We start from the raw sequence: 22,143 nt of genomic DNA on the forward strand, positions 1-22,143 counted from the left end.
TGCCACCAGTGCCAGCGGGAGCTCTGCGTGAGCAAGGCAAGTCTGGAAGAGCTTGTGAAGACTATACTGCTCCTGCACCCAAGAAGAGCACGCCCGGGAGCTGAGCCTCTCCAGTGAGGAAGACCCGGCACTGTTGTGTGTACCCTGCGCAGGGCTCCCGGCACAATAGGGCCACCTCTCCTGAGGCCTCCCCAGGGCACTGCACGACCCAAGGCGTGAACTGCAGGCAAAGCTGCTGCAGCTGAGATGCTGAGCCAGGCCCTGGACCGAGAGCAGAAGGGATCGCTCTGCAGGCTGGCAGAGGAGGAGAAGCACCGGGGGCACAAGTTCGGGGTCAGCATCAGCTCCCTGGCAGACTACCTGCAGGCAATCAGGGCGCCGCTGGTGGAGGTAATGGAGCAGAGGGTGCTGGCATCGAAGGCCAGGTTGCTCCAGAGCGCCAGGATGGTGACGCCCGGGGCCAGGTGCTCTCCCCGCACCCACCTCCCCACCCTCAGCCTCCCACTGAGCCAGCACGCGGGGCTACACAAGATCATCTCGTGCTTCTCAGAAGATGGGCATCTGGACCGCAGCACCAGGCAGCCTTATCCCCGGATGGGAAGTCAGTGATCTTCGTGGGAGGTGCAAGTGGCCACCAGGCCGAGTGGGCCGTGGGCATGTGGCAAGGCTCTAACAAGCTCTGAGTCGTGCAGCGGCAGCACAGTGGCCAGTAGTGGCGCCGAGCTCTGCGGCCGCTGTCCCCTGATGAGGGTGGGCAGGCCCCATGGCATCGGTGTTTACCTGGACTGGGAGCTGGGCCAGGTTTCCTTTTACAAGCTCGGCGGCAGGTCGCACCTGTCCAGACCTTCTGGACCACGTTCGCCCAAGTCATCAAGCCTGACATATGTGTAGGGCCTGACCCTATACCCTCTCATCGTGGGGCTCGTGGCAGAGGAGTCTGAAGGCTGAACTCTGGCTTGATATATATTTTTATTTTTATTTTTATCTTAAAATATTTTTTGATGGTGGTAATGGGGTATGTGTATGGCGTGGTGGTGGTGGTGGTGGTCATGCTCAGGTCATGCTCTAGAGGTCAGGGCTCAATCCAGGCTGGTGCTTGAGACTGAACCTCCCGCAGGCTGCTTACAATGCAAGGGTCTTGCCTGCTGTATTTCTCTGGCCTCTGCCTTAATTTTTTTTTTTGCAACACAGAGTGTTGTTCCCGGGTCACTCTGCGGTGCTGGGGGACTCAAACCTGGGTCAGCCACGTGCAGAAAAGTATCTTTACCCTTGCACCTTGACATGATTTAATGTATGAGTGGGAAAAAATGTACAATATCAGTGATTGTAGCGCCAACAAGTTATTGTTTTAATCTTCTTTTTGGAGGGGGCATCCAAATGTATGAGTAAGTAAAATGTGCAATATCAGTAACTTTAGCACCAACAAAAGTTACTATTTTAATTTTTCCCCCTTTTTTTGAGGAGGTGGGGGAAGGGCACATCCAACAGTTATCAGCTACTCCTGGTTCTGCTCTGGAGTGACCCCTGGAGAGCGTTCAGAGGATCTGAGGGGCTGTTAGCAGTTGGGGGTTGGAACTGGAGTCAGCTACATGGAAAACTCAGACTGACAAAGGCAGGCTGGGGCTGCGGCTGAGCACAGGCATGGATTGTGAGGGTCTGGCTTCTAGCCCCCCACTATGCCAGCAAAGGAAGGAGGAGTGTAAACATAATTCTCATTTTTGTTTTCCTTTTGTTTCCTTGGGCTGGAGTGATAGCACAGTGGTAGGGCATTTGCCTTGCATGCGGCCAACCCAGTTGGCCCAGGTTCGATTCCTCCACCCATCTCGGAGAGCCCGGCAAGCTACCAAGAGTATCTCGCCCCCTCAGCAAAGCCTGGCAAGCTACCTGTGACGTATTCAATATGCCAAACACAGTAACAACAAGTCTCACAATGGAGATGTTACTGGGCCTGCTGGAGTAAATCGAAGAACAATGGGAGAACAGTGCTACAGTGGTGGAAATCAAACCCACCATGCAAGTAAAGTGTCCAACCTGTTATAATATTGCTCTGACATGATATAGTCTATTTTTTCTTAAACATTTTGTTATATTGTAATTTAGTGCATATTGTTTTGATGTACAAAGTTAACACAGTTTCACTAGTATCAAAATAGAAATACCCTCATCGTACTTTTTTAATTTCACTTCTAGTCCATCTTTTGCTTTTTTTTTTTTAATTTAATTTTATTTTTTACAGTTGTAGATTTACAATTTTTTGTGCTTGGGTTTCAATTATACAATGATCAGATACCCATCCCTCCACCAGTGCCCGTTTTTCACCACCATGGATAATATCCCTCCACCCCCATCCCCCCAACCCCCCCTGCCTCTGTGGCAGGGAAATCCCCTGTGTTCTCTCTCTCCTTTTGGGTGTTGTGGTCTGCAAAAGATGCATGGAGTGGCAAACATGTTCAGTCCATAGTCTACTTTCGACATGCATCTCCCCTCCTGGGAGGATCATCCAAACATCCTTTATTTGGTGCTCCCTTCTCTATCTGAACTGCCCTTTCCTCTAGGATACCCGGCTGGCCTCTAAGTTATGGAGTAATCCTCCTGGTGCTGATCTCAGCTATTCTTGGGTATTAATCTCATACTTTGTTACTTTATATCCCCCAGATGAATGCAATCTTTCTATGTCTATCCCTCTCTTTCTGACTCATTTCGCTTAGCATGATACTTTCCATATTGTACCACTTGTATGTAAATTTCATGACTTCATCTTTTCTAACAGCTACATAATACTCCATTGTGTAGACGTACCAAAGTTTCTTTAACCAGTCATCTGTTCTTGGGCATTCGGGTTTCTTCCAGTTTCTGGCTATTGTAAAGAGTGCTGCAATGAACAAACAAGTGCAGATGTCACTTCGACTATACATTTTTGCCTCTCTGGGATATATTCCCAGGAGTGGTATTGCTGGGTCAAATGGGAGCTCAATTTCTAATTTTTTGAGAATCGTCCATACTGTTGTCCAGAAGGGCTGAACCAGTGGACATTCCCACCAACAGTGAAGGAGTGTCCCTTTCTCGCCAGATCCATGCCAGCATCAGTTGCTTTTGTTCTTTTGAATATGGGCCAGTCTCTGAGGTGTGAGATGGTATCTCATTGTGGTTTTGATCTGCATCTCTCTGATGATTAATGATGTAGAGCATTTTCTCATGTGCTTTTTTGCCATTCGGATGTCTTCTTTGAGAAAGTTTCTGTTCATTTCATTGCCCCATTTTTGGATGGGGTTGGATGTTTTCTTTTTGTGGAGTTCAACCAGTACTTTATATATCCTTGATATCGACCCCTTATCAAATGTGTATTCGGCGAATGTCCTTTCCCATTCTGTAGACTGTCTTTGTATTTTGGTCACTGTTTCTTTGGAGGTGCAGAAGCTTCTTAGTTTAAGATAGTCCCATTTATCTATCTCTGTTTTCACTTGCTTGGCCAGTGGCGTGGCATCTTTGAAGATACCATTAGCTTCAATATCATGGAGGGTTTTGCCAACTTTATCTATAATGTACCTTATGGTTTCTGGTCTGATGTGGAGGTCTTTAATCCATTTTGATCTTACTTTTGTACATGGTGTTAGGCAGAGTTCTGTGCCTATTTTTTTGCATGTAGCCGTCCAATGATGCCAACACAATTTATTAAAGAGGCTTTCCTTACTCCACTTCACATTACTTGCACCTTTATCAAAGATTAGATGATCATATGATTGAGGGGAGATGTCAGTGTATTCAACCCTGTTCCATTGGTCTGCAGTTCTGCCTTTGTTCCAGTACCATGCTGTTTTAATTATTACTGCTTTGTAGTACAGTTTGAAGTTAGGGAGCTTGATTCCTCCCATTTTCTTTTTCCCAAGAATTGCTTTAGCTATTCGTGGGGGCTTATTGTTCCATATAAATTTCAGGAGTGTTTGCTGCATTTCTTTGAAGAATGTCATGGGTATCCTTATAGGGATTGCATTGAATTTATACAATGCTTTTGGTAGTATTGCCATTTTGACAATGTTAAGTCTCCCGACCCATGAGCAGGGGATATCTTTCCATTTCCTCATGTCCTCTTTTATTTCCTGAAGTAGCGTTTTGTAGTTTTCTTTGTACAGGTCCTTTACTTCCTTAGTTAAGCTGATTCCTAGGTACTTGATTTTCTGGGGCACAATTGTGAATGGGATTGTTTTTTTCATGTTGCTTTCTTCTCTCTCACTGTTTGCGTATAGGAAAGCCATGGACTTTTGGGTATTGATTTTATAACCTGCAACTTTACTATACGAGTCTATTGTTTCTAGGAGTTTTTTGGTGGAGGTTATTGGGTTCTCTAAGTAGAGTATCATATCATCTGCGAATAGTGAGAGCTTGATTTCTTCCTTTCCTACGTGAATGCCCTTAATATCTTTTTCTTGCCTAATCGCTATTGCAAGTACTTCCAGTACTATATTGAACAGAAGTGGAGAGAGTGGGCATCCCTGTCTCGTCCCTGATCTTAGAGGGAAGGCTGTCAGTTTTTCCCCATTGAGGATGATGCTTGCTGTAGGCTTGTGGTAGATGGCTTTAATTATGTTGAGGAAAATCCCCTCTATACCCATTTTGGCTAGGGTTTTCATCATAAAGGGGTGCTGGATCTTGTCAAATGCTTTCTCTGCATCTATTGCTATAATCATATGCTTTTTATCTTTTCTTTTGTTGATATGATGGATTATGTTGATTGATTTTCGAATGTTAAACCATCCTTGCATCCCTGGGATGAATCCTACTTGGTCATGGTGTATGATCTTTTTGATGAGTAGTTGGATTCTATTTGCTAGTAGTTTGTTGAGGATCTTTGCATCTGTGTTCATCAGGGATATCGGCCTGTAATTCTCTTTCTTTGTGGTATCTCTGTCTGCTTTTGGTATCAGTGTGATATTTGCTTCATAGAAACTGTTCGGAAGTGTTTTTGATATTTCAATTTCGTGGAAAAGCTTAAAGAGCATCGGGAGTAAGTCCTCTTTAAAGATTTGGAAGAATTCACTGGTGAATCCATCCGGGCCAGGACATTTGTGCTTGGGGAGACTTTTTATTACCATTTCAATTTCCTTGATGGTGATAGGTCTGTTCAGGTATTCCAGGTCTTCTTGGTTCAGCCTTGGGAGTCGGTAGGAGTCTAGGAATTTATCCATTTCCTCGAGGTTTTGATGTTCCATGGCATAAAGCTTCTCAAAGTACTCCCTGAGGATCCTCTGAATTTCTGTGGTTTCTGTTGTAATGACCCCCTTTTCATTTCTGATTCGGTTTATTAGGGTTTTCTCTCTCCCTTTCTTTGTGAGTTTTGCTAGAGGCTTATCGATCTTGTTAATTTTCTCAAAGAACCAGCTTTTGGTTTCATTGATCTTTCGGATCGTTTTTTGGGTTTTCATCTCGTTAATCTCTGCTCTGAGTTTTATTATTTCCTTTCTCCTGTTCGCGTTGTGCTCCTTTTTTTGGTCCTTCTCCAAGCTCTTAAGCTGTGAGGTTAGGTTACTTATTTGTGCTTGCTCCTCCTTCCTGAGCAATGCTTGTAGAGCTATAAACTTTCCTCTTAACACAGCCTTTGCTTTGTCCCATAAGTTTTGGCAACTCGTGTTCTCATTTTCATTCATTTCTAGGAATCTTTTGATTTCCTCTTTGATTTCCTGTCTAATCCACTGGTTGTTCAATAGTGCACTGTTTAATTTCCAGGTGTTTGATTTAGTTTTCTGTTTTTGTGTGTGATTTACTTCTAATTTCAGCGCATTATGGTCTGAGAAGATTGTTGATACAATCTCTACCTTCTTAATTTTATGGAGGCATGTTTTGTGTCTCAGCATGTGATCTATGTTGGAGAATGTTCCATGTACGCTTGAGAAGAATGTGTATTCAGCTTTTTGTGGGTGAAGTGTCCTGTATATATCTACTAAGTCCCTTTCTTCCATTGTTTCCCTCAAATGAAGTATGTCCTTGCTAAGCTTGAGTCTGGTTGATCTATCAAGAGGTGACAAAACAGTGTTGAAGTCTCCCACTAGTATTGTGTTGCTATTGATGTCTTTTTCCAAATCTATGAGTAGTTGTTTTAAGTACTTTGCTGGTCTCTCATTAGGTGCATATACATTTATTATTGTAAGTTCTTCCTGTTGTATAGATTCTTTGATCAATAAGAAATGGCCTTCACTGTCTCTTATGATATTCCTCACTCTGAAATCGATGTGGTCTGATATAAGGATGGCTACCCCAGCTTTTTTATGGGAGCTGTTTGCCCGTAGGATTGTTTTCCAGCCTTTGACTCTGAGTCTGTGTTTGCTTTGACTATTGAGATGCGTTTCTTGCAGGCAGCAGAATGTTGGGTTCAATTTTCTAATCCATCCAGCCACTCTATGTCTTTTAATTGGTGCGTTTAGTCCATTGACATTGAGAGAGATTATTGTTATGGGATTTTGTCCCATTGTTCTGTTAAAATTTGGTGTATTTGAGGGGCCTTTCTTGCCTTAAATTAGCCCATTTAGTTGTTCTTGTAACCATGGTTTTGAGTCTATGAAGTTCCTGAGCTGTTGTTTGTCTGTGAAACTGTGTGTTGTTCCTTCTATTATGAATGAGAGTCTCGCTGGGTAAAGTATTTTTGGAGAAGCATTTATTTCATTGCGTTTTTTCACTATGTCCCACCACTTTTTTCGGGCCATGAGGGTTTCATCAGAAAAATCAGCTGTGAATTTTAAGGATGCTCCTTTGTAAGAGATTTCTTTCTTCGATCTTGCTGCTTTCAGAATTTTGTCTCTGTCTAAGGTTTTGGTCATTTTGATCAGAATGTGTCTTGGGGTATTTTTATTCGGATTTCTTCTAGCTGGTACCCTTCGGGCCTCCTAAATGTGGTCACGAGTTTTCTTCAGCTCTGGAAACGTTGTAGCAATGATGTCTTTGACAGTTTCTTCTTCATCAAGGTTTTCTTCCTGTACCTCTGGGACTCCAATAATTCTTATGTTACCCCTCTTGGCTTCATCACGATCTTCTCTTGCCATCTGTTCCCGAATTGTGAGTCTCTTTTCCATTTTCTGCTCTTTTCTGGAGAGTCTCTGAACTTCATCTTCGAGTTCACTGACTCTGTTCTCAGCAGCTGTTACTCTGCTGCTGAGGCCTTCCACTGAGCTTTTCAATTCGCCTACAAGATTTTTCAGGTCTGATATTTCTGATTGCATTTTCCTCATTTCTGCCTTCAGATCCTCTTGTCTTCTATTGGCATTGCTTTCCATTGTTTCTTTTAATTCCCTAATCATCCTAAGTAGCTCCCTCCTGAATTCCTTGTCAGAGAGGTTGTCTAACACTACAGTACTGTTGGTGTCATCTGGGCTAGACTCTTCAATATGAAAGTTCGGTGGGCTTTTGCGTTGCTTTACCATTGTGAGAGGTGTGGTTTAGTCCTTCACGTTCACTGTAACTATTCTGCTTGATATGCAGTGTGAGTTAAGATAGGCTTATGAGTTATTGGCTACTGTGTTTCTAGTGGCTAAGATAAAATAGAGAAATTTCCATCTAAGAACGTAGCTTATGGTTCTTATGGCATATGTAGTGGGAAAATATTTCGCGGCCACGTTAGCAGCTGTGGCTCCGGAAAGAGTCCCTGGCACTGGGCGAAGAGTTGGGAACGTCTCCAGTTTGGAATTGGAGCCATTCAGCTTTGTTGCCCAGAGCTGGGCCTCTGTGCCCATCCCGCGCAGCTCAGGGGTTGAAAACCGGCTTTCTAGGGGCTGGATCTATGTGCGCATGCCCAGAAAGGGTCCCAGGCCCTTGGGGGCGGGCTGTACCTGTTTGGAATTGGAGCCGTTCAGCTTTGTTGCCCAGAGCTGGGCCTCCGTGCCCGTCCCGCGCAGCTCAGGGGTTGAAAACCGGCTTTCTAGGGGCTGGATCTATGTACACATTCCCAGAGAGGGTACCAGGCCCTTGGGGGCGGGCTGTACCTGTTTGGAATTGGAGCCATTCAGCTTTGTTGCCCAGAGCTGGGCCTCCGTGCCCGTCCCCCATCTTTTGCTTTTTTGCCTATCCATTTCCTCCACTATTTGGTAATCTCAATTTTGGAATCCAAGGCCAGGATTCCTTTGATAGTGTATCCCCTTGTTTCATTTCTCTTTATCTTACACATGAGTGAGATTTAATATATTTGTTCCCTCTTTTTGGATAACACTTGGTTTTTTCTGCTGCTCCTGCAGGGAGCTTAAGGTTTATTAAACCTTTCCTATAACAATGCAACTGAGGCACAACTAATAGTCCTATATTGCTTTTCTCTTTCTTTTGTATCATTTGTATGGTTTATTTAGCAATGTCCTTTTTTTTGTGTAGACATAGGAAGACAATTTATGCTATGCTATGCTATGCCATGTAACATGGGAGTTGATTGACTATAAATTCTTTTTTTTTTCTTTTTGGGTCACACCGGCAATGCTAAGGGGTTACTCCTGGGTTTGCACTCAGGAATCACTCCTGGCGATGATCAGGGGACCATATGTAATGCTGGGAATTGAATCCAGGTCGGCTGCGTGCAAGGCAAATGTCCTACCCGCTGTGAAATCGCTCCAGCCCCTCCAAAATATTTACTCCTGGGCATCCATATTTACTTGACTTAAGCCTCTGTTGCCCTTAGTTCCTATCACTCCAAGAGCAGGGTCCCAGCGAGGGAATGATGGACCCAAGGCAAACTCTGAGCTACCCTGGCATTTAAATATCCAGGCCAAGCACAATGAAACTTATCTATAAGTTAAAAGCACGGTCATGGACAAACTCTGTCTTGACCCCCCCCCCAAAAAAAAGGTAACTGAGTAAGTACCCTTCTGGGTTAGGAAGACTAACCTGGCCTGAGGATTTTGGTCTGAAAAATACAGTGAGATGTCCCCAGGAAGAACCAAACTTTAACCTTAATATATCTCTTACTGTGCTCATACAAAATGACATTGCTAGAAATATTATAAGTAAATTTACTACGACTGTTTAAGTGAATTTAAGTGGTACTCTGTGCCAGGCTGTTTTCAGCAGGGGTGTCCCAGAGTGGGGTGGGTGAAAGCGCTCCCCACCCCAAGGGACACAGCCCCAGCGACTGACCTCCACTACCCAACTGCCACCATGATTCAGGCTGTTTTTCGAACCATGTGGCCTCAAAGTGGCCACACAACACAGTATAGAACACTTTCTACCCATTTTTCATAATTGTCACACCATATTTGATGGGTTCAGACAGTAGGCAAAAAACCATAAAGAGAAATATATAAATATATGCCTCTCGGAGAGTCAGGCAAGCTACCGAGAGTGTCCCACCTGCACAAGCAGAGCCTGGCAAGCTCTCCATGGCATATTCGATATGTCAAAACCAGTAATGGCAACAGGTCTCATTCCCCTGACCCTGAAAGAGCATCCAGTCATTGGGAAACGATGAGTAAGAAGAGGCTGCTAAAATCTCCGGACTGAGAGGAATACAGACGTTACTGGTGCCCGCTCGAGTAAAATGTCAAATAACGGGATGACAGTGATACAGTGACAGAATAACTATTAATTATTATTTGTCCATGCAGATTATTCAAATACAATACCTATAATTTATAAAATGAATATGTCACCTTGACTATACAAGTAATTTTTTTTACCTTGATTTTTGGGGCCTTATCTGGCTATGCTCAAGAATTACTCCTGGAAGTGCTTGGGATTCATGTGGGATGCAGGAATTGAATCTGGGTTGGTGTGTACAAGGTGTGTACAAGGTAGGGTCCCACTATACTATCATTCCAGTCTAATTTTTAATTGAATATTTAAAATCAAACCAAAATAGAATTGATTTTTAATAATATTACTTTCAATCCATGTTACTTTAACAAGTTACCTGTTACTGTGCTCTATAATTGTCTACAAAAAAACAGTACTAGACATATCTGTCTATCAGATAATTTTTAGACTATCAATTACTTCAATCTTCTTGAAAAAGTCTCAGTGCCACCTTTGAAATATAGAAGGATGCATTGTTAATGAACCACAATAGAGTTCATCAAAACTACAAGTTGAGGTTTAAATGCCAATATGCGTTTAAGAAACGTCTTCATGGTTTTTGGAAGGGGATCCCAATAGTTAGCTGTGAGACTAAAGTCACTTGTATTACTTGTATCACTTGTCATCTTGTTGCTCATCGATTTGCTTGAATGGGTGCCAGTAATATCTCCATTAGTCCTATCAAGTGCTAGTGTAGCCCAATGGTGTATCCTCACTCCAAGAACATGTATAGCATCAAGCCATTTGTTCAGGATCTTGACGAAGAAGTCTGTCCATCTCGTAGGTGGACTGCCAGGCATGCTTTTGGTATTCCATGGAATCCAGTCGGTAATGGCTCTAGTCAGCAGTCATCTCCAAATTCTATTATGTGTTCGACCCACGACCCATCTGATTTCATCACCTTAGCAAATGAGGCAGTCATACACACAAAAAAATCATGCTCTCTCTCAAAAAAAAAAAAAACTGGATCATTTTAGAAGTTTAGAAAATTAGTTATAGAGATAGATAAATAGAAAATAGATACATATATAGTATATCTAACAGTGTTAATAGTATATCTATATAGTATTTATAGTTTATAATACATATGGTATGTATTGCACTATAGCACTGTCCTCCCGTTGTTCATCTATTTGCTTGAGCAGGCACCAGTAACATCTCCATTGTGAGACTTTGGGTTACTCTTTTTGGCATATCAAATACACCATGGGGAGATTTCCAGGCTCTGCAGTGTGGGTAGGATACTCTCAGTAGCTTGCCGGGCTCTCTGAAAGGGATGGAGGAATCGAACCTGGGTCTGCCACATGCAAGGCAAACACCCTACCCGCTGTGCTATTGCTCTAACCAATGGTATGTATTATAATACATATATAAACATATAAGATATATGTTAATATATTCTATATAACATACTATATATATTATAGTGTTATGTATATATGTATACACATGTACTTACGTCTTTTTTTTATCCATTTACCTCTTGAAGGATAATTAGTGAATTCTCACATCTTGGTTGCTGTGAGTAATGCTGCAGTGAACGTGGAAATGCAGCTGTCTCTTGTAATCACGCATTACTTCCTGTGGATCCAAAAGTAAATTCTATTTTGAGTACTTTGGAGAATCTGCATACTATTTGCCATAGTGGCTATAGCATATCCCCACAAATAGTGCATAAGGCTTTCTTGTCTAAGAATTCTCATTAGTGCCTTCCATCATATGTTTTCTTTGTGATATTTAATTTCTTCATTTTTTAAAACTGGGGTGGGGGTAAGTTGGGCCACAAGTGGTAGTGATTGAGATTATTCTAAGCTCAGTGCTCAGGGCTTGCTCTGCAGTAGTACTTAGAGGACCATGTAGAGGTTGGCGATCAACTGTAGACCAGACCAAGCACTTTCACACTTGTCCTATCTCATTGGCAAAATCTTTTTCCATGCAGACATTCAAACAAGTGTGAGTGTGAGATGGTTCTGAGTAATACTACTTTGCAATGTGTGTAAGGGAAGTGTTTTTACCTTTGTGTGCTCCCCCCGCCACCTCTCTCTCTCTCTCTCTCTCTCTCTCTCTCTCTCTCTCTCTCTCTCTCTCTCTCCTCCAAGATAACAAATTTTAGGAGCTAATATTGCAGGCATAAATTGCAATTGTCTGAGAAAAAAATAAATATTGACCTTATTGTGTCGACTTTTTTGCAAAATATACCTATATATTTAAAATAACTACATTTAACAACTTGACCTAAAAAATATTATACTTCAAATATAGCTTGATAGAGCTAAAATATAAAATAAGTAAAACTGAATACTAGTATGGCCTCTGTCTTCTGCCTGGAGGTGGAAAGTAAACGGTTTTATTGAAACATTATCTTTTAATAGAACTTTTACATATTCATATTTCAAAAATAATTTAAAGTTTTTTGTGCTCTTTTTCATTTTTCAGTATAGAAAGATAGCTTTAAATTATAGCTGACTAAAAAAAATCTAAGCAAGTTGCCTCGTAACTCTGTGACACATATTTCTCTGTCTTAATTATTTAACATTTAATACAATAAAACATTTTGAAAATTCTCAAGATATCTATGTCCTATATATCTAAATGCAGTACTTAAAATGTGTCATCCTGGTTGCTCGTATTATGTGCTATCCAATTATAAGAGGAAAGAAAATACTATGTATTAAATATTATTTCAGTGGTTTGTGCTTCAAGATATCTAAAGCAATGATAACTTTTTATTCAAAGTATAAGATCTTTCAACTCATGAGTTGTCGAAATAGTTTCTGTAATTGGTTTCTTCCTTTCTAAAGAAACCCACAAATGCTCCCACTTTATTTCTATACTACAACATATTGCTTCCAACCAAGTCGTCTTTCCATTTCTGGTTGACTGTGTTTCAGTTAAAAGAAAAAAAAACAGAAATTTTCCATTTCCTTGAAAAGATATAATCCTCTCATTTGCGAAACTTAGGGGAATATATAGAGTAGCATGATACACTTTCTAGCTCTTTCTTTGCTCATTGAAATAATCCAGACCCAATTTTTTTTCTGATTAACTTTTATCACTCACCTCTTACCTTTTCCTTTCTGATCCTAATATAAGTTTGCTATCAAGAAAATATGAGTGCTTCCTCTTTGGAGGCCTGCAGGAGATAGACAAACAAAACCCCCATTATAGAGTCATATCTTTGCTCTTGCAGGAAATAATTCACATTTGGAAGGCATACCTACTCATTCTACACTGTCTCATTCTATGAGCAATAAAACTTTACACACCTTCTTGCAAATACCATCCTACATCTCTTTTGCTACCTGCATTTAAGTGACTTCACGGTGGCTTCTGTACAAAATTTTCATCTTATTTCTATACTGTTCTCTAAATCAGTACTCATTCAATGAAGAACAGCCCTGAATTTTGATGGAAAATCATGAAGACAACCAAAAGAATGAGAATTACAAGTACGTCTATAAATACATCAAGGGCGGTAATCCTATTGTAGATTCAAGTTTGCTATGTGACCTTCGTGTCAAACATAAATTGTGGCAATAAATTATTGTGCGCAAGGACCAGAGTATGAATGCTTGCCTTGCGTCCTGCCAATCTGGGTTCATTTTCTGGGATTCCATATGGTCCCCGGAGCCCTCCAGAAGTAATATCTGACTGTAGAGTCAAGAATACTCGAGTACAACTGGATGTGTCTCCAAAATAAAAAAGTGTCCATTTAAAACATTATAAGTTTTTGTTAAATTAATGAACAAGTCTAAATAAGTAGATGACCATAGGCAAATTTTGATAGAGAAATGCTTTTAAAATGCATGTTTTACATCTGCATGCCTCCTCCTCCATATTTTGGTGGTGCTAAATTGAACCAAGGACCTTACACAAGTTTACCAGTGGAGTTGCATCCTCAGCTAAAGGGACATGTATTAAAATATGAATAAAAAATATATTTTAAGTCACAGCATAGTCCAAAGGAACTACATACATATATAATATACATACTTTTACATAGATTTTACAAAGGAAAGATACAAAATAATGTGATGACCAAGAGAAATGGTTCCTAAATGATGAGACAGTGAAACTGTAATTTTACATAAAATGACATCAAGGCTTTTTTTGTTTCACTTTGCAAAAATTTGAGATGAAGGAAATGTTAAATACGGAAGTTTTAAATGGTGCAGTGAAGTTTTTGAGATTAGGTATTGTTCAGCTGTGTGATTTTGGAAAGAAGTTTGAAAAGTTTAATTGAGGTCAGACTAGGAAAAATGCTAAATCATTTCTAAAGATATTTGGAGTTTGACTTAGCTAATGAAAAAATGGGAAATATTTAGTGTATTGGTTTTTCAAAATGCTGATAGTTGCTATGTCTAAGATTTTCCTAAGAACTGCTTATGTGATAAAAGGATCATGTAAATTGGATGTAAAACAGCTAGAAAAAATCTATAACTTTGTACTTTGTACTTATGCTAAGTTTTGAAAACATGGGTTATTCTACCACCATTGTCTTATTATTGTTCATTTTTAACTTTCTAAGTTTAGTCAAAATTGGTCAATTTCATGTAGTCATATTAAAACCATAGTTCACTATTTTCTTGGCTGCTTTTATAAATTGTGGTAAAATACTTGCCTATAGCTACATTAAAACCCCAAAGGCAAAATCACTTTACAATGAGCAATATATATACACAATCTTATTAGGTGACATTTTGAAAACAATTCTGAGAATTTAAATCTTTCATGTAGTAGGATAATGTTAAGCTGACATATTAGATAGCATGTCTTTTCTATTAAATGTAATGATATTGTTGGCACTTCGCTGTTGTACTTAAGAAAGAAAATGTACCTAACCCAGGTGCCTGATTGATAGTATTGGAAATAGGGTGTTTGCCTTACACAATCCTCAGCATTTCATGTGGTCCCCTGAGCCTGCTAGAAGTAGCAAAACATGATCACAGCCCAGTGTAGTTCAGTCCCCAAAACAAACAAGAGAAAAAAATTTGAATTATCCTTCATGTTTCTGTCAATTCAACATTTTTGTATGTATATTCAGTCTTGAAATTACAAACGGTCCCTAAAACCTGAATATAGAACAAAACACAAAAGTTGAAAGAAAAGAAGCAAGAATTATGCACAACATTATTTTAAATTTTCTGTAACTTTGCATAACACTAATATTGGGCATATATAACCAGAAAACAATTGTGTGTGTGTGTGTTGTGTGCATTCTCACTTTTATCTAGAAAAATGATCCCTAATTTAGGCAGAGTTAAAATTGTTCTTCATATTGCTACAGTGTATGTAAGTGGAAGGTAAAAGCACCAGATAGAGTAGTTAATTTAATTGGTCAATTTAAATCTCACCCACTCAACAGCTATATCCCATGTAGGAAGTGGGATAGCTGAGGATGGAAGATAGCAGTAGATAAAAGGAGAAAAGGACCACCCCCAACCCCCTTATCCCCAGCCAAGAAATTTCCTCTCTTTGTCCTCTCAACTATGCCCAGCCAGATGGACACCGATGCCGTTCCTCACCCATGGGCAAAAAACTTTGGCCAGCGACTCAAGAAACCAAAGAAACAGAGATGGGAATAGTATTGTACTAGAGTACAAGAAGAAAAGGCCCAGCAACTAGCTACAGAGCAGGAATCCCCAGCAAGGAGATGCAGGTTAATGTATTACAAGGAATATTTCACACTAGAAAAAGTATACACTGTATGAGTTTTGCTAAAGGCTTATCGATCTTGTTTATTTTCTCTAAGAACAAGCTCTTGGTTTCATTGATCTTTCGGATTGCTTTTTGGGTTTCCATCTCGTTAATATCTGCTCCAAATTTTATTATTTCCTTCTTCCTGTTCGGATTGGGCTTCTTTTGTTGGTCATCCTCCAAGCTCTTAAGCTGTGAGGTTAGGTTACTTGTGTGGGCTCGCTCCTCCTTCCTGAGAAATGCTTGTAGACCTATAAACTTTCCTCTTAACACAGCTTTTGCCATAAGTTTTTTGTCCCATAGGTTTTGGGAATGTGTATCCTCATTTTTGTTTGTTTCCAGGAATCCTTTGATTTCCTCTTTGATTTCCTTTTTAAGTTACTCATTGTCCAATAGTGAGTAGACATGATATCTGTACCTATATGTTCATTGCGGCACTGTTCACAATAGCCAAAATCTGAAAACAACCCAAGTACCCTAGAACAGATGACTGGTTAAAGAAACTTGGTAGATCTACACAATGGAATACTATGTAGCTGTCAGGAGAGATTAAATCATAAACTTTGCTTATAAATGGACAGACATGAAGAATATCATGCTAATTAAAATGAGTCAGAAAGAGAGGGACATACATAGAAGGACTGCACTCATTTGTGGAGTATAAAACAACATAAAATGAGGCTGACACCTAAGAATAGTAGATACACGGGACAGATAGATTGCTCCATTGCTGGAAGTCTGCCTCATGAAAAATTGGGAGAAGGCAGCTGGAATATAGAAGGGATCACTAAGAAAAAGATAGCTGGATGAATCGGTTGGGATGGGAGATATGTGGAGAAAGTAGATAAAGGACCAAATATGATAGCCTCTTAGGGTTTTTATTGCAAAACATAATGCCCAAAAGTAGAGAGGGATTATGGGGAATTATCTCTGCCATGGAGGCAGGAAAAGGGGGGGGGGGTATACCAGGGATATTGATGGTGGGAATGTGCACTGGTGGAGGGATGGGTGTTTCATCATTGTGTGATTGTAACCTAAACATGAAAACTTGTAACTATCTCATGGTGATTCTATAAAATTAAAAAAGAAAAAAGAACAAGTATACACTGGACAAAGAACCATGAAGTGAAAGACTACATCATCATATGCAGAAGACGGTCTGAGGGCAAAGATTAGTCTAGGGTATCACAATCTGGACCAGGCATCAAGAAACAGGCCGGGTGATATTGTACAGATGTAAAAGGAGAGACCTGAATGTTGAGCAGAGAACTGGCGCATCTACTTATATTGTACAGTAAATTTAACTTCTGAAGCGTTTGAGTTTCATATGCAAATCTTTCCTACACTTTCCAAGCACCCACAAGTGCAGGAATAAATCCACTTTGGGGCTAACGGTATATGAAAAGAATAAATGATTTCTAAGTAATCACGGAATAACATCTTTGCCAATAGTACAATAGATTATTTCTCAGATAATGTATTTTCATCAGTTAGACTTAGAATCACACTTTGATGCTATATGTTTAAATTTCACATATCATAAACTGTGTTTTGGATGTGTTTAAGTCTGTTTTTCAAAATGACAGAATTGAAAGACAAGAAGGCATGAGTAAATGTATACTAAATGAATAACTGAAGCAGCAGGTCTTACTAACCTTAGAAAAACCATATGTATTTTAACAGAATGTTGTCTGCCCCTGAGAAATAGTAAGTTCATATTGTGGCTTTTATAACTAAACTGTTGTGGAACTCATCATTGGGAAAGAAATCCTGCATCCATCCCTCGCTTGGATTTCCTCTCCCAATCTGAAATATGAGATATATCACATAAACAACTTCTCAGTATAAATTATGAAAAAAATTGTTTTCTACCACTTCAACATTGGCATAAGATAAATCTGAGTTATTATGTTGACAAATGGTCTGTCTTTAAATACTTCTGGGGTTAGCTCACAAAAATGTAGAAGAAACAATCCTCTGAAGTACATTAAATTGCCAAAGATTTCTGCAATCGACCTGGGTTTCTCCATATTCAGCTCTTTACCTGCAACATCAATTATGTAGCCTCTGAATTAGAGACAAAGCAAGGAATTCTCTTACCACGTGTCATGTTGAAGATTAAATATGATCATGCTACCAGTAATATAATATAGAATATCAAATTACTTCATAAATAAAAATGCAATTGCTTATTCTTATATATCAAGGAACCAAGATAAAAAGAATAAATAATGATAATTACCATTAAGTAATATTTATAACAAGAAAAATATTAAAGTAATAATACACAAATTATCATTAAGGGTTTTCAGAAAGATGGTTTCATAGCCTGACACATGTTTTCCATATGGGAAGATTGGGGATTTGATGCAAGCTCCACATAGTTTACCAAACACAGCCAGAAGTGACCTTCCTAGTCCAGACATGACTCCAAAACTACACCTATCTATCTAAATGTGTATAAGAAATATTAAATATTAGCAGAAAGTGTATAAAACATATACTTAAACCCACTTAAGCATACATGCTACAGAAAATCATAATGATCAGCTCTATTAACTGCAGATAAACACTTGCAAATTGTCTAATATTTTATTTGCTCACAAGCTTATATTTGATTATATAATTACTCAACTATAATTTCAAAGTGAACTAACACTAAACACACATACAGTTGTATGCAAAGATGTAGACATTGACATGATAATTATACTCATGTATGTATATAAAAGTGAATATATACATATGAATTTGGTTGTATAGTTTACTTGATTTTGAATCATTTTTATTTTGAGTGTAAGACATATTAGTCCTTAATTTTTTTCTGACTCTGCTCTCTCCTTTGTGATATGAGTCATTAACTGGCACTCATTGTGGAAAGTGTTCATACCTACTGGTAGGAAAATGATGTTTATTCTACCCCCTTCTGTAATGCCCTGGGTTAGAGATCACAACTTTTCTCTCTCTTTTTTGTTTCTTCACAATGTAATGATTATAATGTCACACTTTCTGTCAGGGTTGTTTGAAGAGCAAGAGTCATGAAAAATGAAAAGCTTTGCAGATGCAAGGTGATTGAGCTGTTCCGTGACAAGGCAATGGATGTTACCACCAATTAATAACCATGAACTGAGATTTTTCACTGGTGAATCTAAATTTTAATCTAAAAAATTTCAAAGGAAGGGAGGCCAGTTAAAAGACCAAGTCTGAGCAGACTTGTAGTTCTTACAAGGTTAGATCTAATCTAAATCAAAGGCAAAGTAATCTCTGCCTTTCTGAAAGGAAATTGAGTTTTCAGTTAATTTTCTAACAGTATTCATATATTTGTAAAGTAAAAACAGGGTTTTTATTTAAAATTTTGTGGAAGGAAATGGAGGGAAGAACGAAAAAGTAACTTGCACTAAGATAATGTGTTCTTCTTCAAAGGTTGCAGGAACCCCAATACACATCCTGGCATTAGATATGAAAATATAAAGACTGTCCTCCCATTGTTCATCGATTTGCTCGAGCGGGCCCTGTAATGTCTTCATTTTGAGACTTGTTGCTACTTTGTTTGGCATATTGAATACATCACAGGTAAAAGTACATATGTCAATAAGGTAGATGCGAGTGACATATGTACTTGGACAGCGTATGTGTGCCAAAAGTGTATATCTTTTTAAAAATTAAATAGATATTCATCTGTAACTCAACAGTATCTTGTAGTGAATAGTCCAAGTAATTTGTGATAATAGTTCATCAGATATGACTTCATTTTCACAGTTTTAATTAGATGATAGGAACTTTCTTCCACAGATTTAAAGTAATAAATCAAGTTTTTTTTGTTTATTTGGTTGTTTTTTGTTCTTGTTCTTGTTCTTTTTAATAATTAAAAGGGATCAGAGGAATAGCACAGCAGGAAGGGTAACTACATCAGCTGAGGCTGACCTGAGTTCCCTTCTGGAATCCCATATGGTGCCATGAGCCCTGGAAAGATTATTGAATGCAGAGCCAGGATCACCCTGAGTGTGTATCCCCGAAACTCCAGAATATCATTCAGAATCCCAACTAGCTTTGGTTAATTTATATTTATTGAATAGGCATGAGATACTATTACAAAGCTTTCATGATTGAGTTTCAGTCATACAACGATCAAACACCCAACCTTCTACCAATGTACATTTTCCACCACCGATGTCTTCAATATCTCATCGGCCAACTCCACCCCTGCCTCTGTGAAAGGCACCTTCCTTCTTACTCTCTCGTCACTTTTGAGCATCATGGTTTGCAATACAGACACTGAGAAACCATAATATTTGGCCCTTAATCTGCTTTTAACACATATCTCCCAACTGAGAGATCCTTCAGTTTAGATGGATCATAAGCAACTAATATTTTAAAATAGTTATTTTGATTTGGAAGGGGCACACCGAATGTTGTTAGTGCTTACTGCTGGCTCAGCATTAAGGAAACATTACTGGCAAGCTTGGATCTTGGGATGGCGGGGCGTGGGGAGCGGGATGGTGAGGTGGGAAGGGGTGACATATGGGATGCCAGAGATCCAACTGTGAAGCCTGGTAGGCCCCTGCAAATCGAGCACTGTACCCACTGTACTGTCTTTCTGTTCTCATATATGATATTTTAATAAGACAATAAACAGGTTTTTGCTGCCATAAATAATGATTTGAAATGACAGTAACTATTTTCCGAAACAGTAACATTTAGTGAATATAAGTCACATTTTCTTTTGTGCAGTTTATTTCATATGTAGCTTCGTGGAAAATAGCTTAAATTTTATATCAGTTTTATTTTGTGGAGGAAAGGGTAGAGGGACCCTTTGTGTTCAGGGATGATTTCTGGGTCTGCACTCAGAAATGATTCCTGGCCGTGCTAGGGGGACCATTTTTGGTGATAGTGAATGAGCATGGATAAGATGCATGCCCACCCAAGTACATACTGTCCTCTGTACTATCTCTCCAGGTTCTCTATCTGTTTTCCTTAGCAACATATGATTTTATTACTTATACTATGAAAGCGCCTCTTGTTTCGTGGACAAAAGTGAAAAATAGAACATAAATTAGGATTTTTAAGTAACTGTGGATACTGTTTGCTTTGTCTATAAAAAGTTTAATGAGAAGTGTTTGTTAAAGGGATTAGAAATGTGGCATCAAAAACCAACATAATGCTTTTCAACCCTCCAATAAACTAAAAACTATTTACCAGTCTTCTATAGCAATATTATATCAATAAATTTTGACCAATCATGAATTAGTTACTAGGAAATACTCATTCAAACACATATGCTGATGGTTTAGATTTATAGCACTTTAATTTGATTCTTTTAGAGTTTCCCATCTCCTCGTTTACAATACTCAGCTCTTACAGTATATTCAGATTTTTTCCCCCAATAGAACATCTGGTGTATTTATTATAAATTTGAAATCTACTTCTTTCATTTAAATGTACTCATTCTACTCCTTAACATTGTGTGTTTAATCTTTTTGAATGCTTGGAAAGTTCTGCTTACAAACTGAAGAGTAAATGTTCAGGTTTGTTTCCTACAGACAACTCGGATTTAAAAATTCATGATTCTCTATGCCATAGCCCATTTCTCTCCAATACTGTGGGGACAGCTTCCATGCAATTCCAATTCTCCACCCAGTTAAGAATTGTTAATTGTCAGTTTGTCCTATTTTATTTTCCTGTTATGAGAGAATGAGTGATAATGTCAAATTCCTTACAAGCAGACTGGACTGAAAATTCTTTTTCTTTTCACAGCATGTGGTAATAATGAATATAAAGACAGCCCAGACAATTTGGTGCTCAGGTATTGATGTGTGCTTAAATGGTAACAGTTTCCTATCCACTGTTTTCATCACAGAGAAAAATTTAAATGGAATATTAATACCAACAAAATATATACAGATAGTTTCATTTTGAAAAGTTAACTCTATCACTTGAAAGAACATTTCTAATATTTCTTTCACTCTTATACAACATTTATTTAACTGTAAGAGTTCCAGTTTCTCAGCTATTTTTATGTATCATCTTCAAGAAGTGCAACATGAACATTTTATCTGTTAGGTGTGTCTGTAGGTTTTCCATTTTTATTCCAAAATTTATAATGAGACCCAGGTATAAATATGGAATTTATTTTTAATTTGTTTCATAAATTTAATTTTATACATTTGAAACTTATTTTAACATCAAAAAGCATTTCTCAATTTTATTCCTTCATTGGTAACATCACACTATGAAGAAGTCTCATTTTATAAAAAGTTAGGTAAGTGAATAATATTTATAAAAAAATAGAAAAAGTAACTTATCTGTGGCCAGAGAAAAGGAGCAACAGGTTAAGTGACTTTCCTTGCACGCAGCCAACTGACTCTGATTATTGGTACATGTATCATTACACGAACACCCAATCTATGGGTGATTTATTTCTGCGTCTTTGGGATCATGGCCGTTAAGCAGTTCAATCAGGAACCAGAGAGGCCATACCTCCAATTATATAGCTGAGCCAAAGGTGGTTTGTGGGTGTGTCTCCTACATACTAACTTTTGGCCATTTACTTTCTTGGTAAACTTTGCCCCAAGTTTTTGGGGTCTGTCCCAAGGCACTGCAGCAAATTTGGGATATCTGGAAGTCTGAAGGCGCCATCAGGCTGCTGATGCACTCACTTCACAAGCACAGATTTACCTGCTGGCAGCACCATACCCTCAGACATACTTTACACATTTTTAATAGAATGCAAAGATACACACACATCCTACTATGTGTCAGGATAATGCCATCATAATAAAGACAATCCACATATTAATTCTCTCAACCTTTAGATGAATAGTTTAAAAATAAGATATCAAAGAAAATATTAATTGTGTGCTTTTTAAATAATTGAAAATATTACAGGTTTTAATAAGACACAGATTATTA

The 22,143-nt window shown here is 38.8% G+C and overlaps 1 protein-coding gene across 1 annotated transcript in view; it reads left to right on the plus strand.

Annotated features, from left to right (window-relative positions):
• The first annotated feature begins 246 nt into the window (after positions 1-246).
• LOC130041370 (succinate--CoA ligase [ADP/GDP-forming] subunit alpha, mitochondrial-like) overlaps positions 247-22,143 on the plus strand; it is a 73,626-nt gene continuing 51,729 nt past the window's right edge. The window contains 1 exon segment of the mRNA XM_056133534.1: positions 247-601. Coding sequence (XP_055989509.1) covers positions 247-601 — 355 coding nt within the window.

This window comes from Sorex fumeus, unplaced genomic scaffold, assembly GCF_029834395.1.
Source record: "Sorex fumeus unplaced genomic scaffold, SorFum_2.1 ptg000002l, whole genome shotgun sequence".
NCBI classification, from domain to species: Eukaryota; Metazoa; Chordata; class Mammalia; order Eulipotyphla; family Soricidae; genus Sorex; species Sorex fumeus.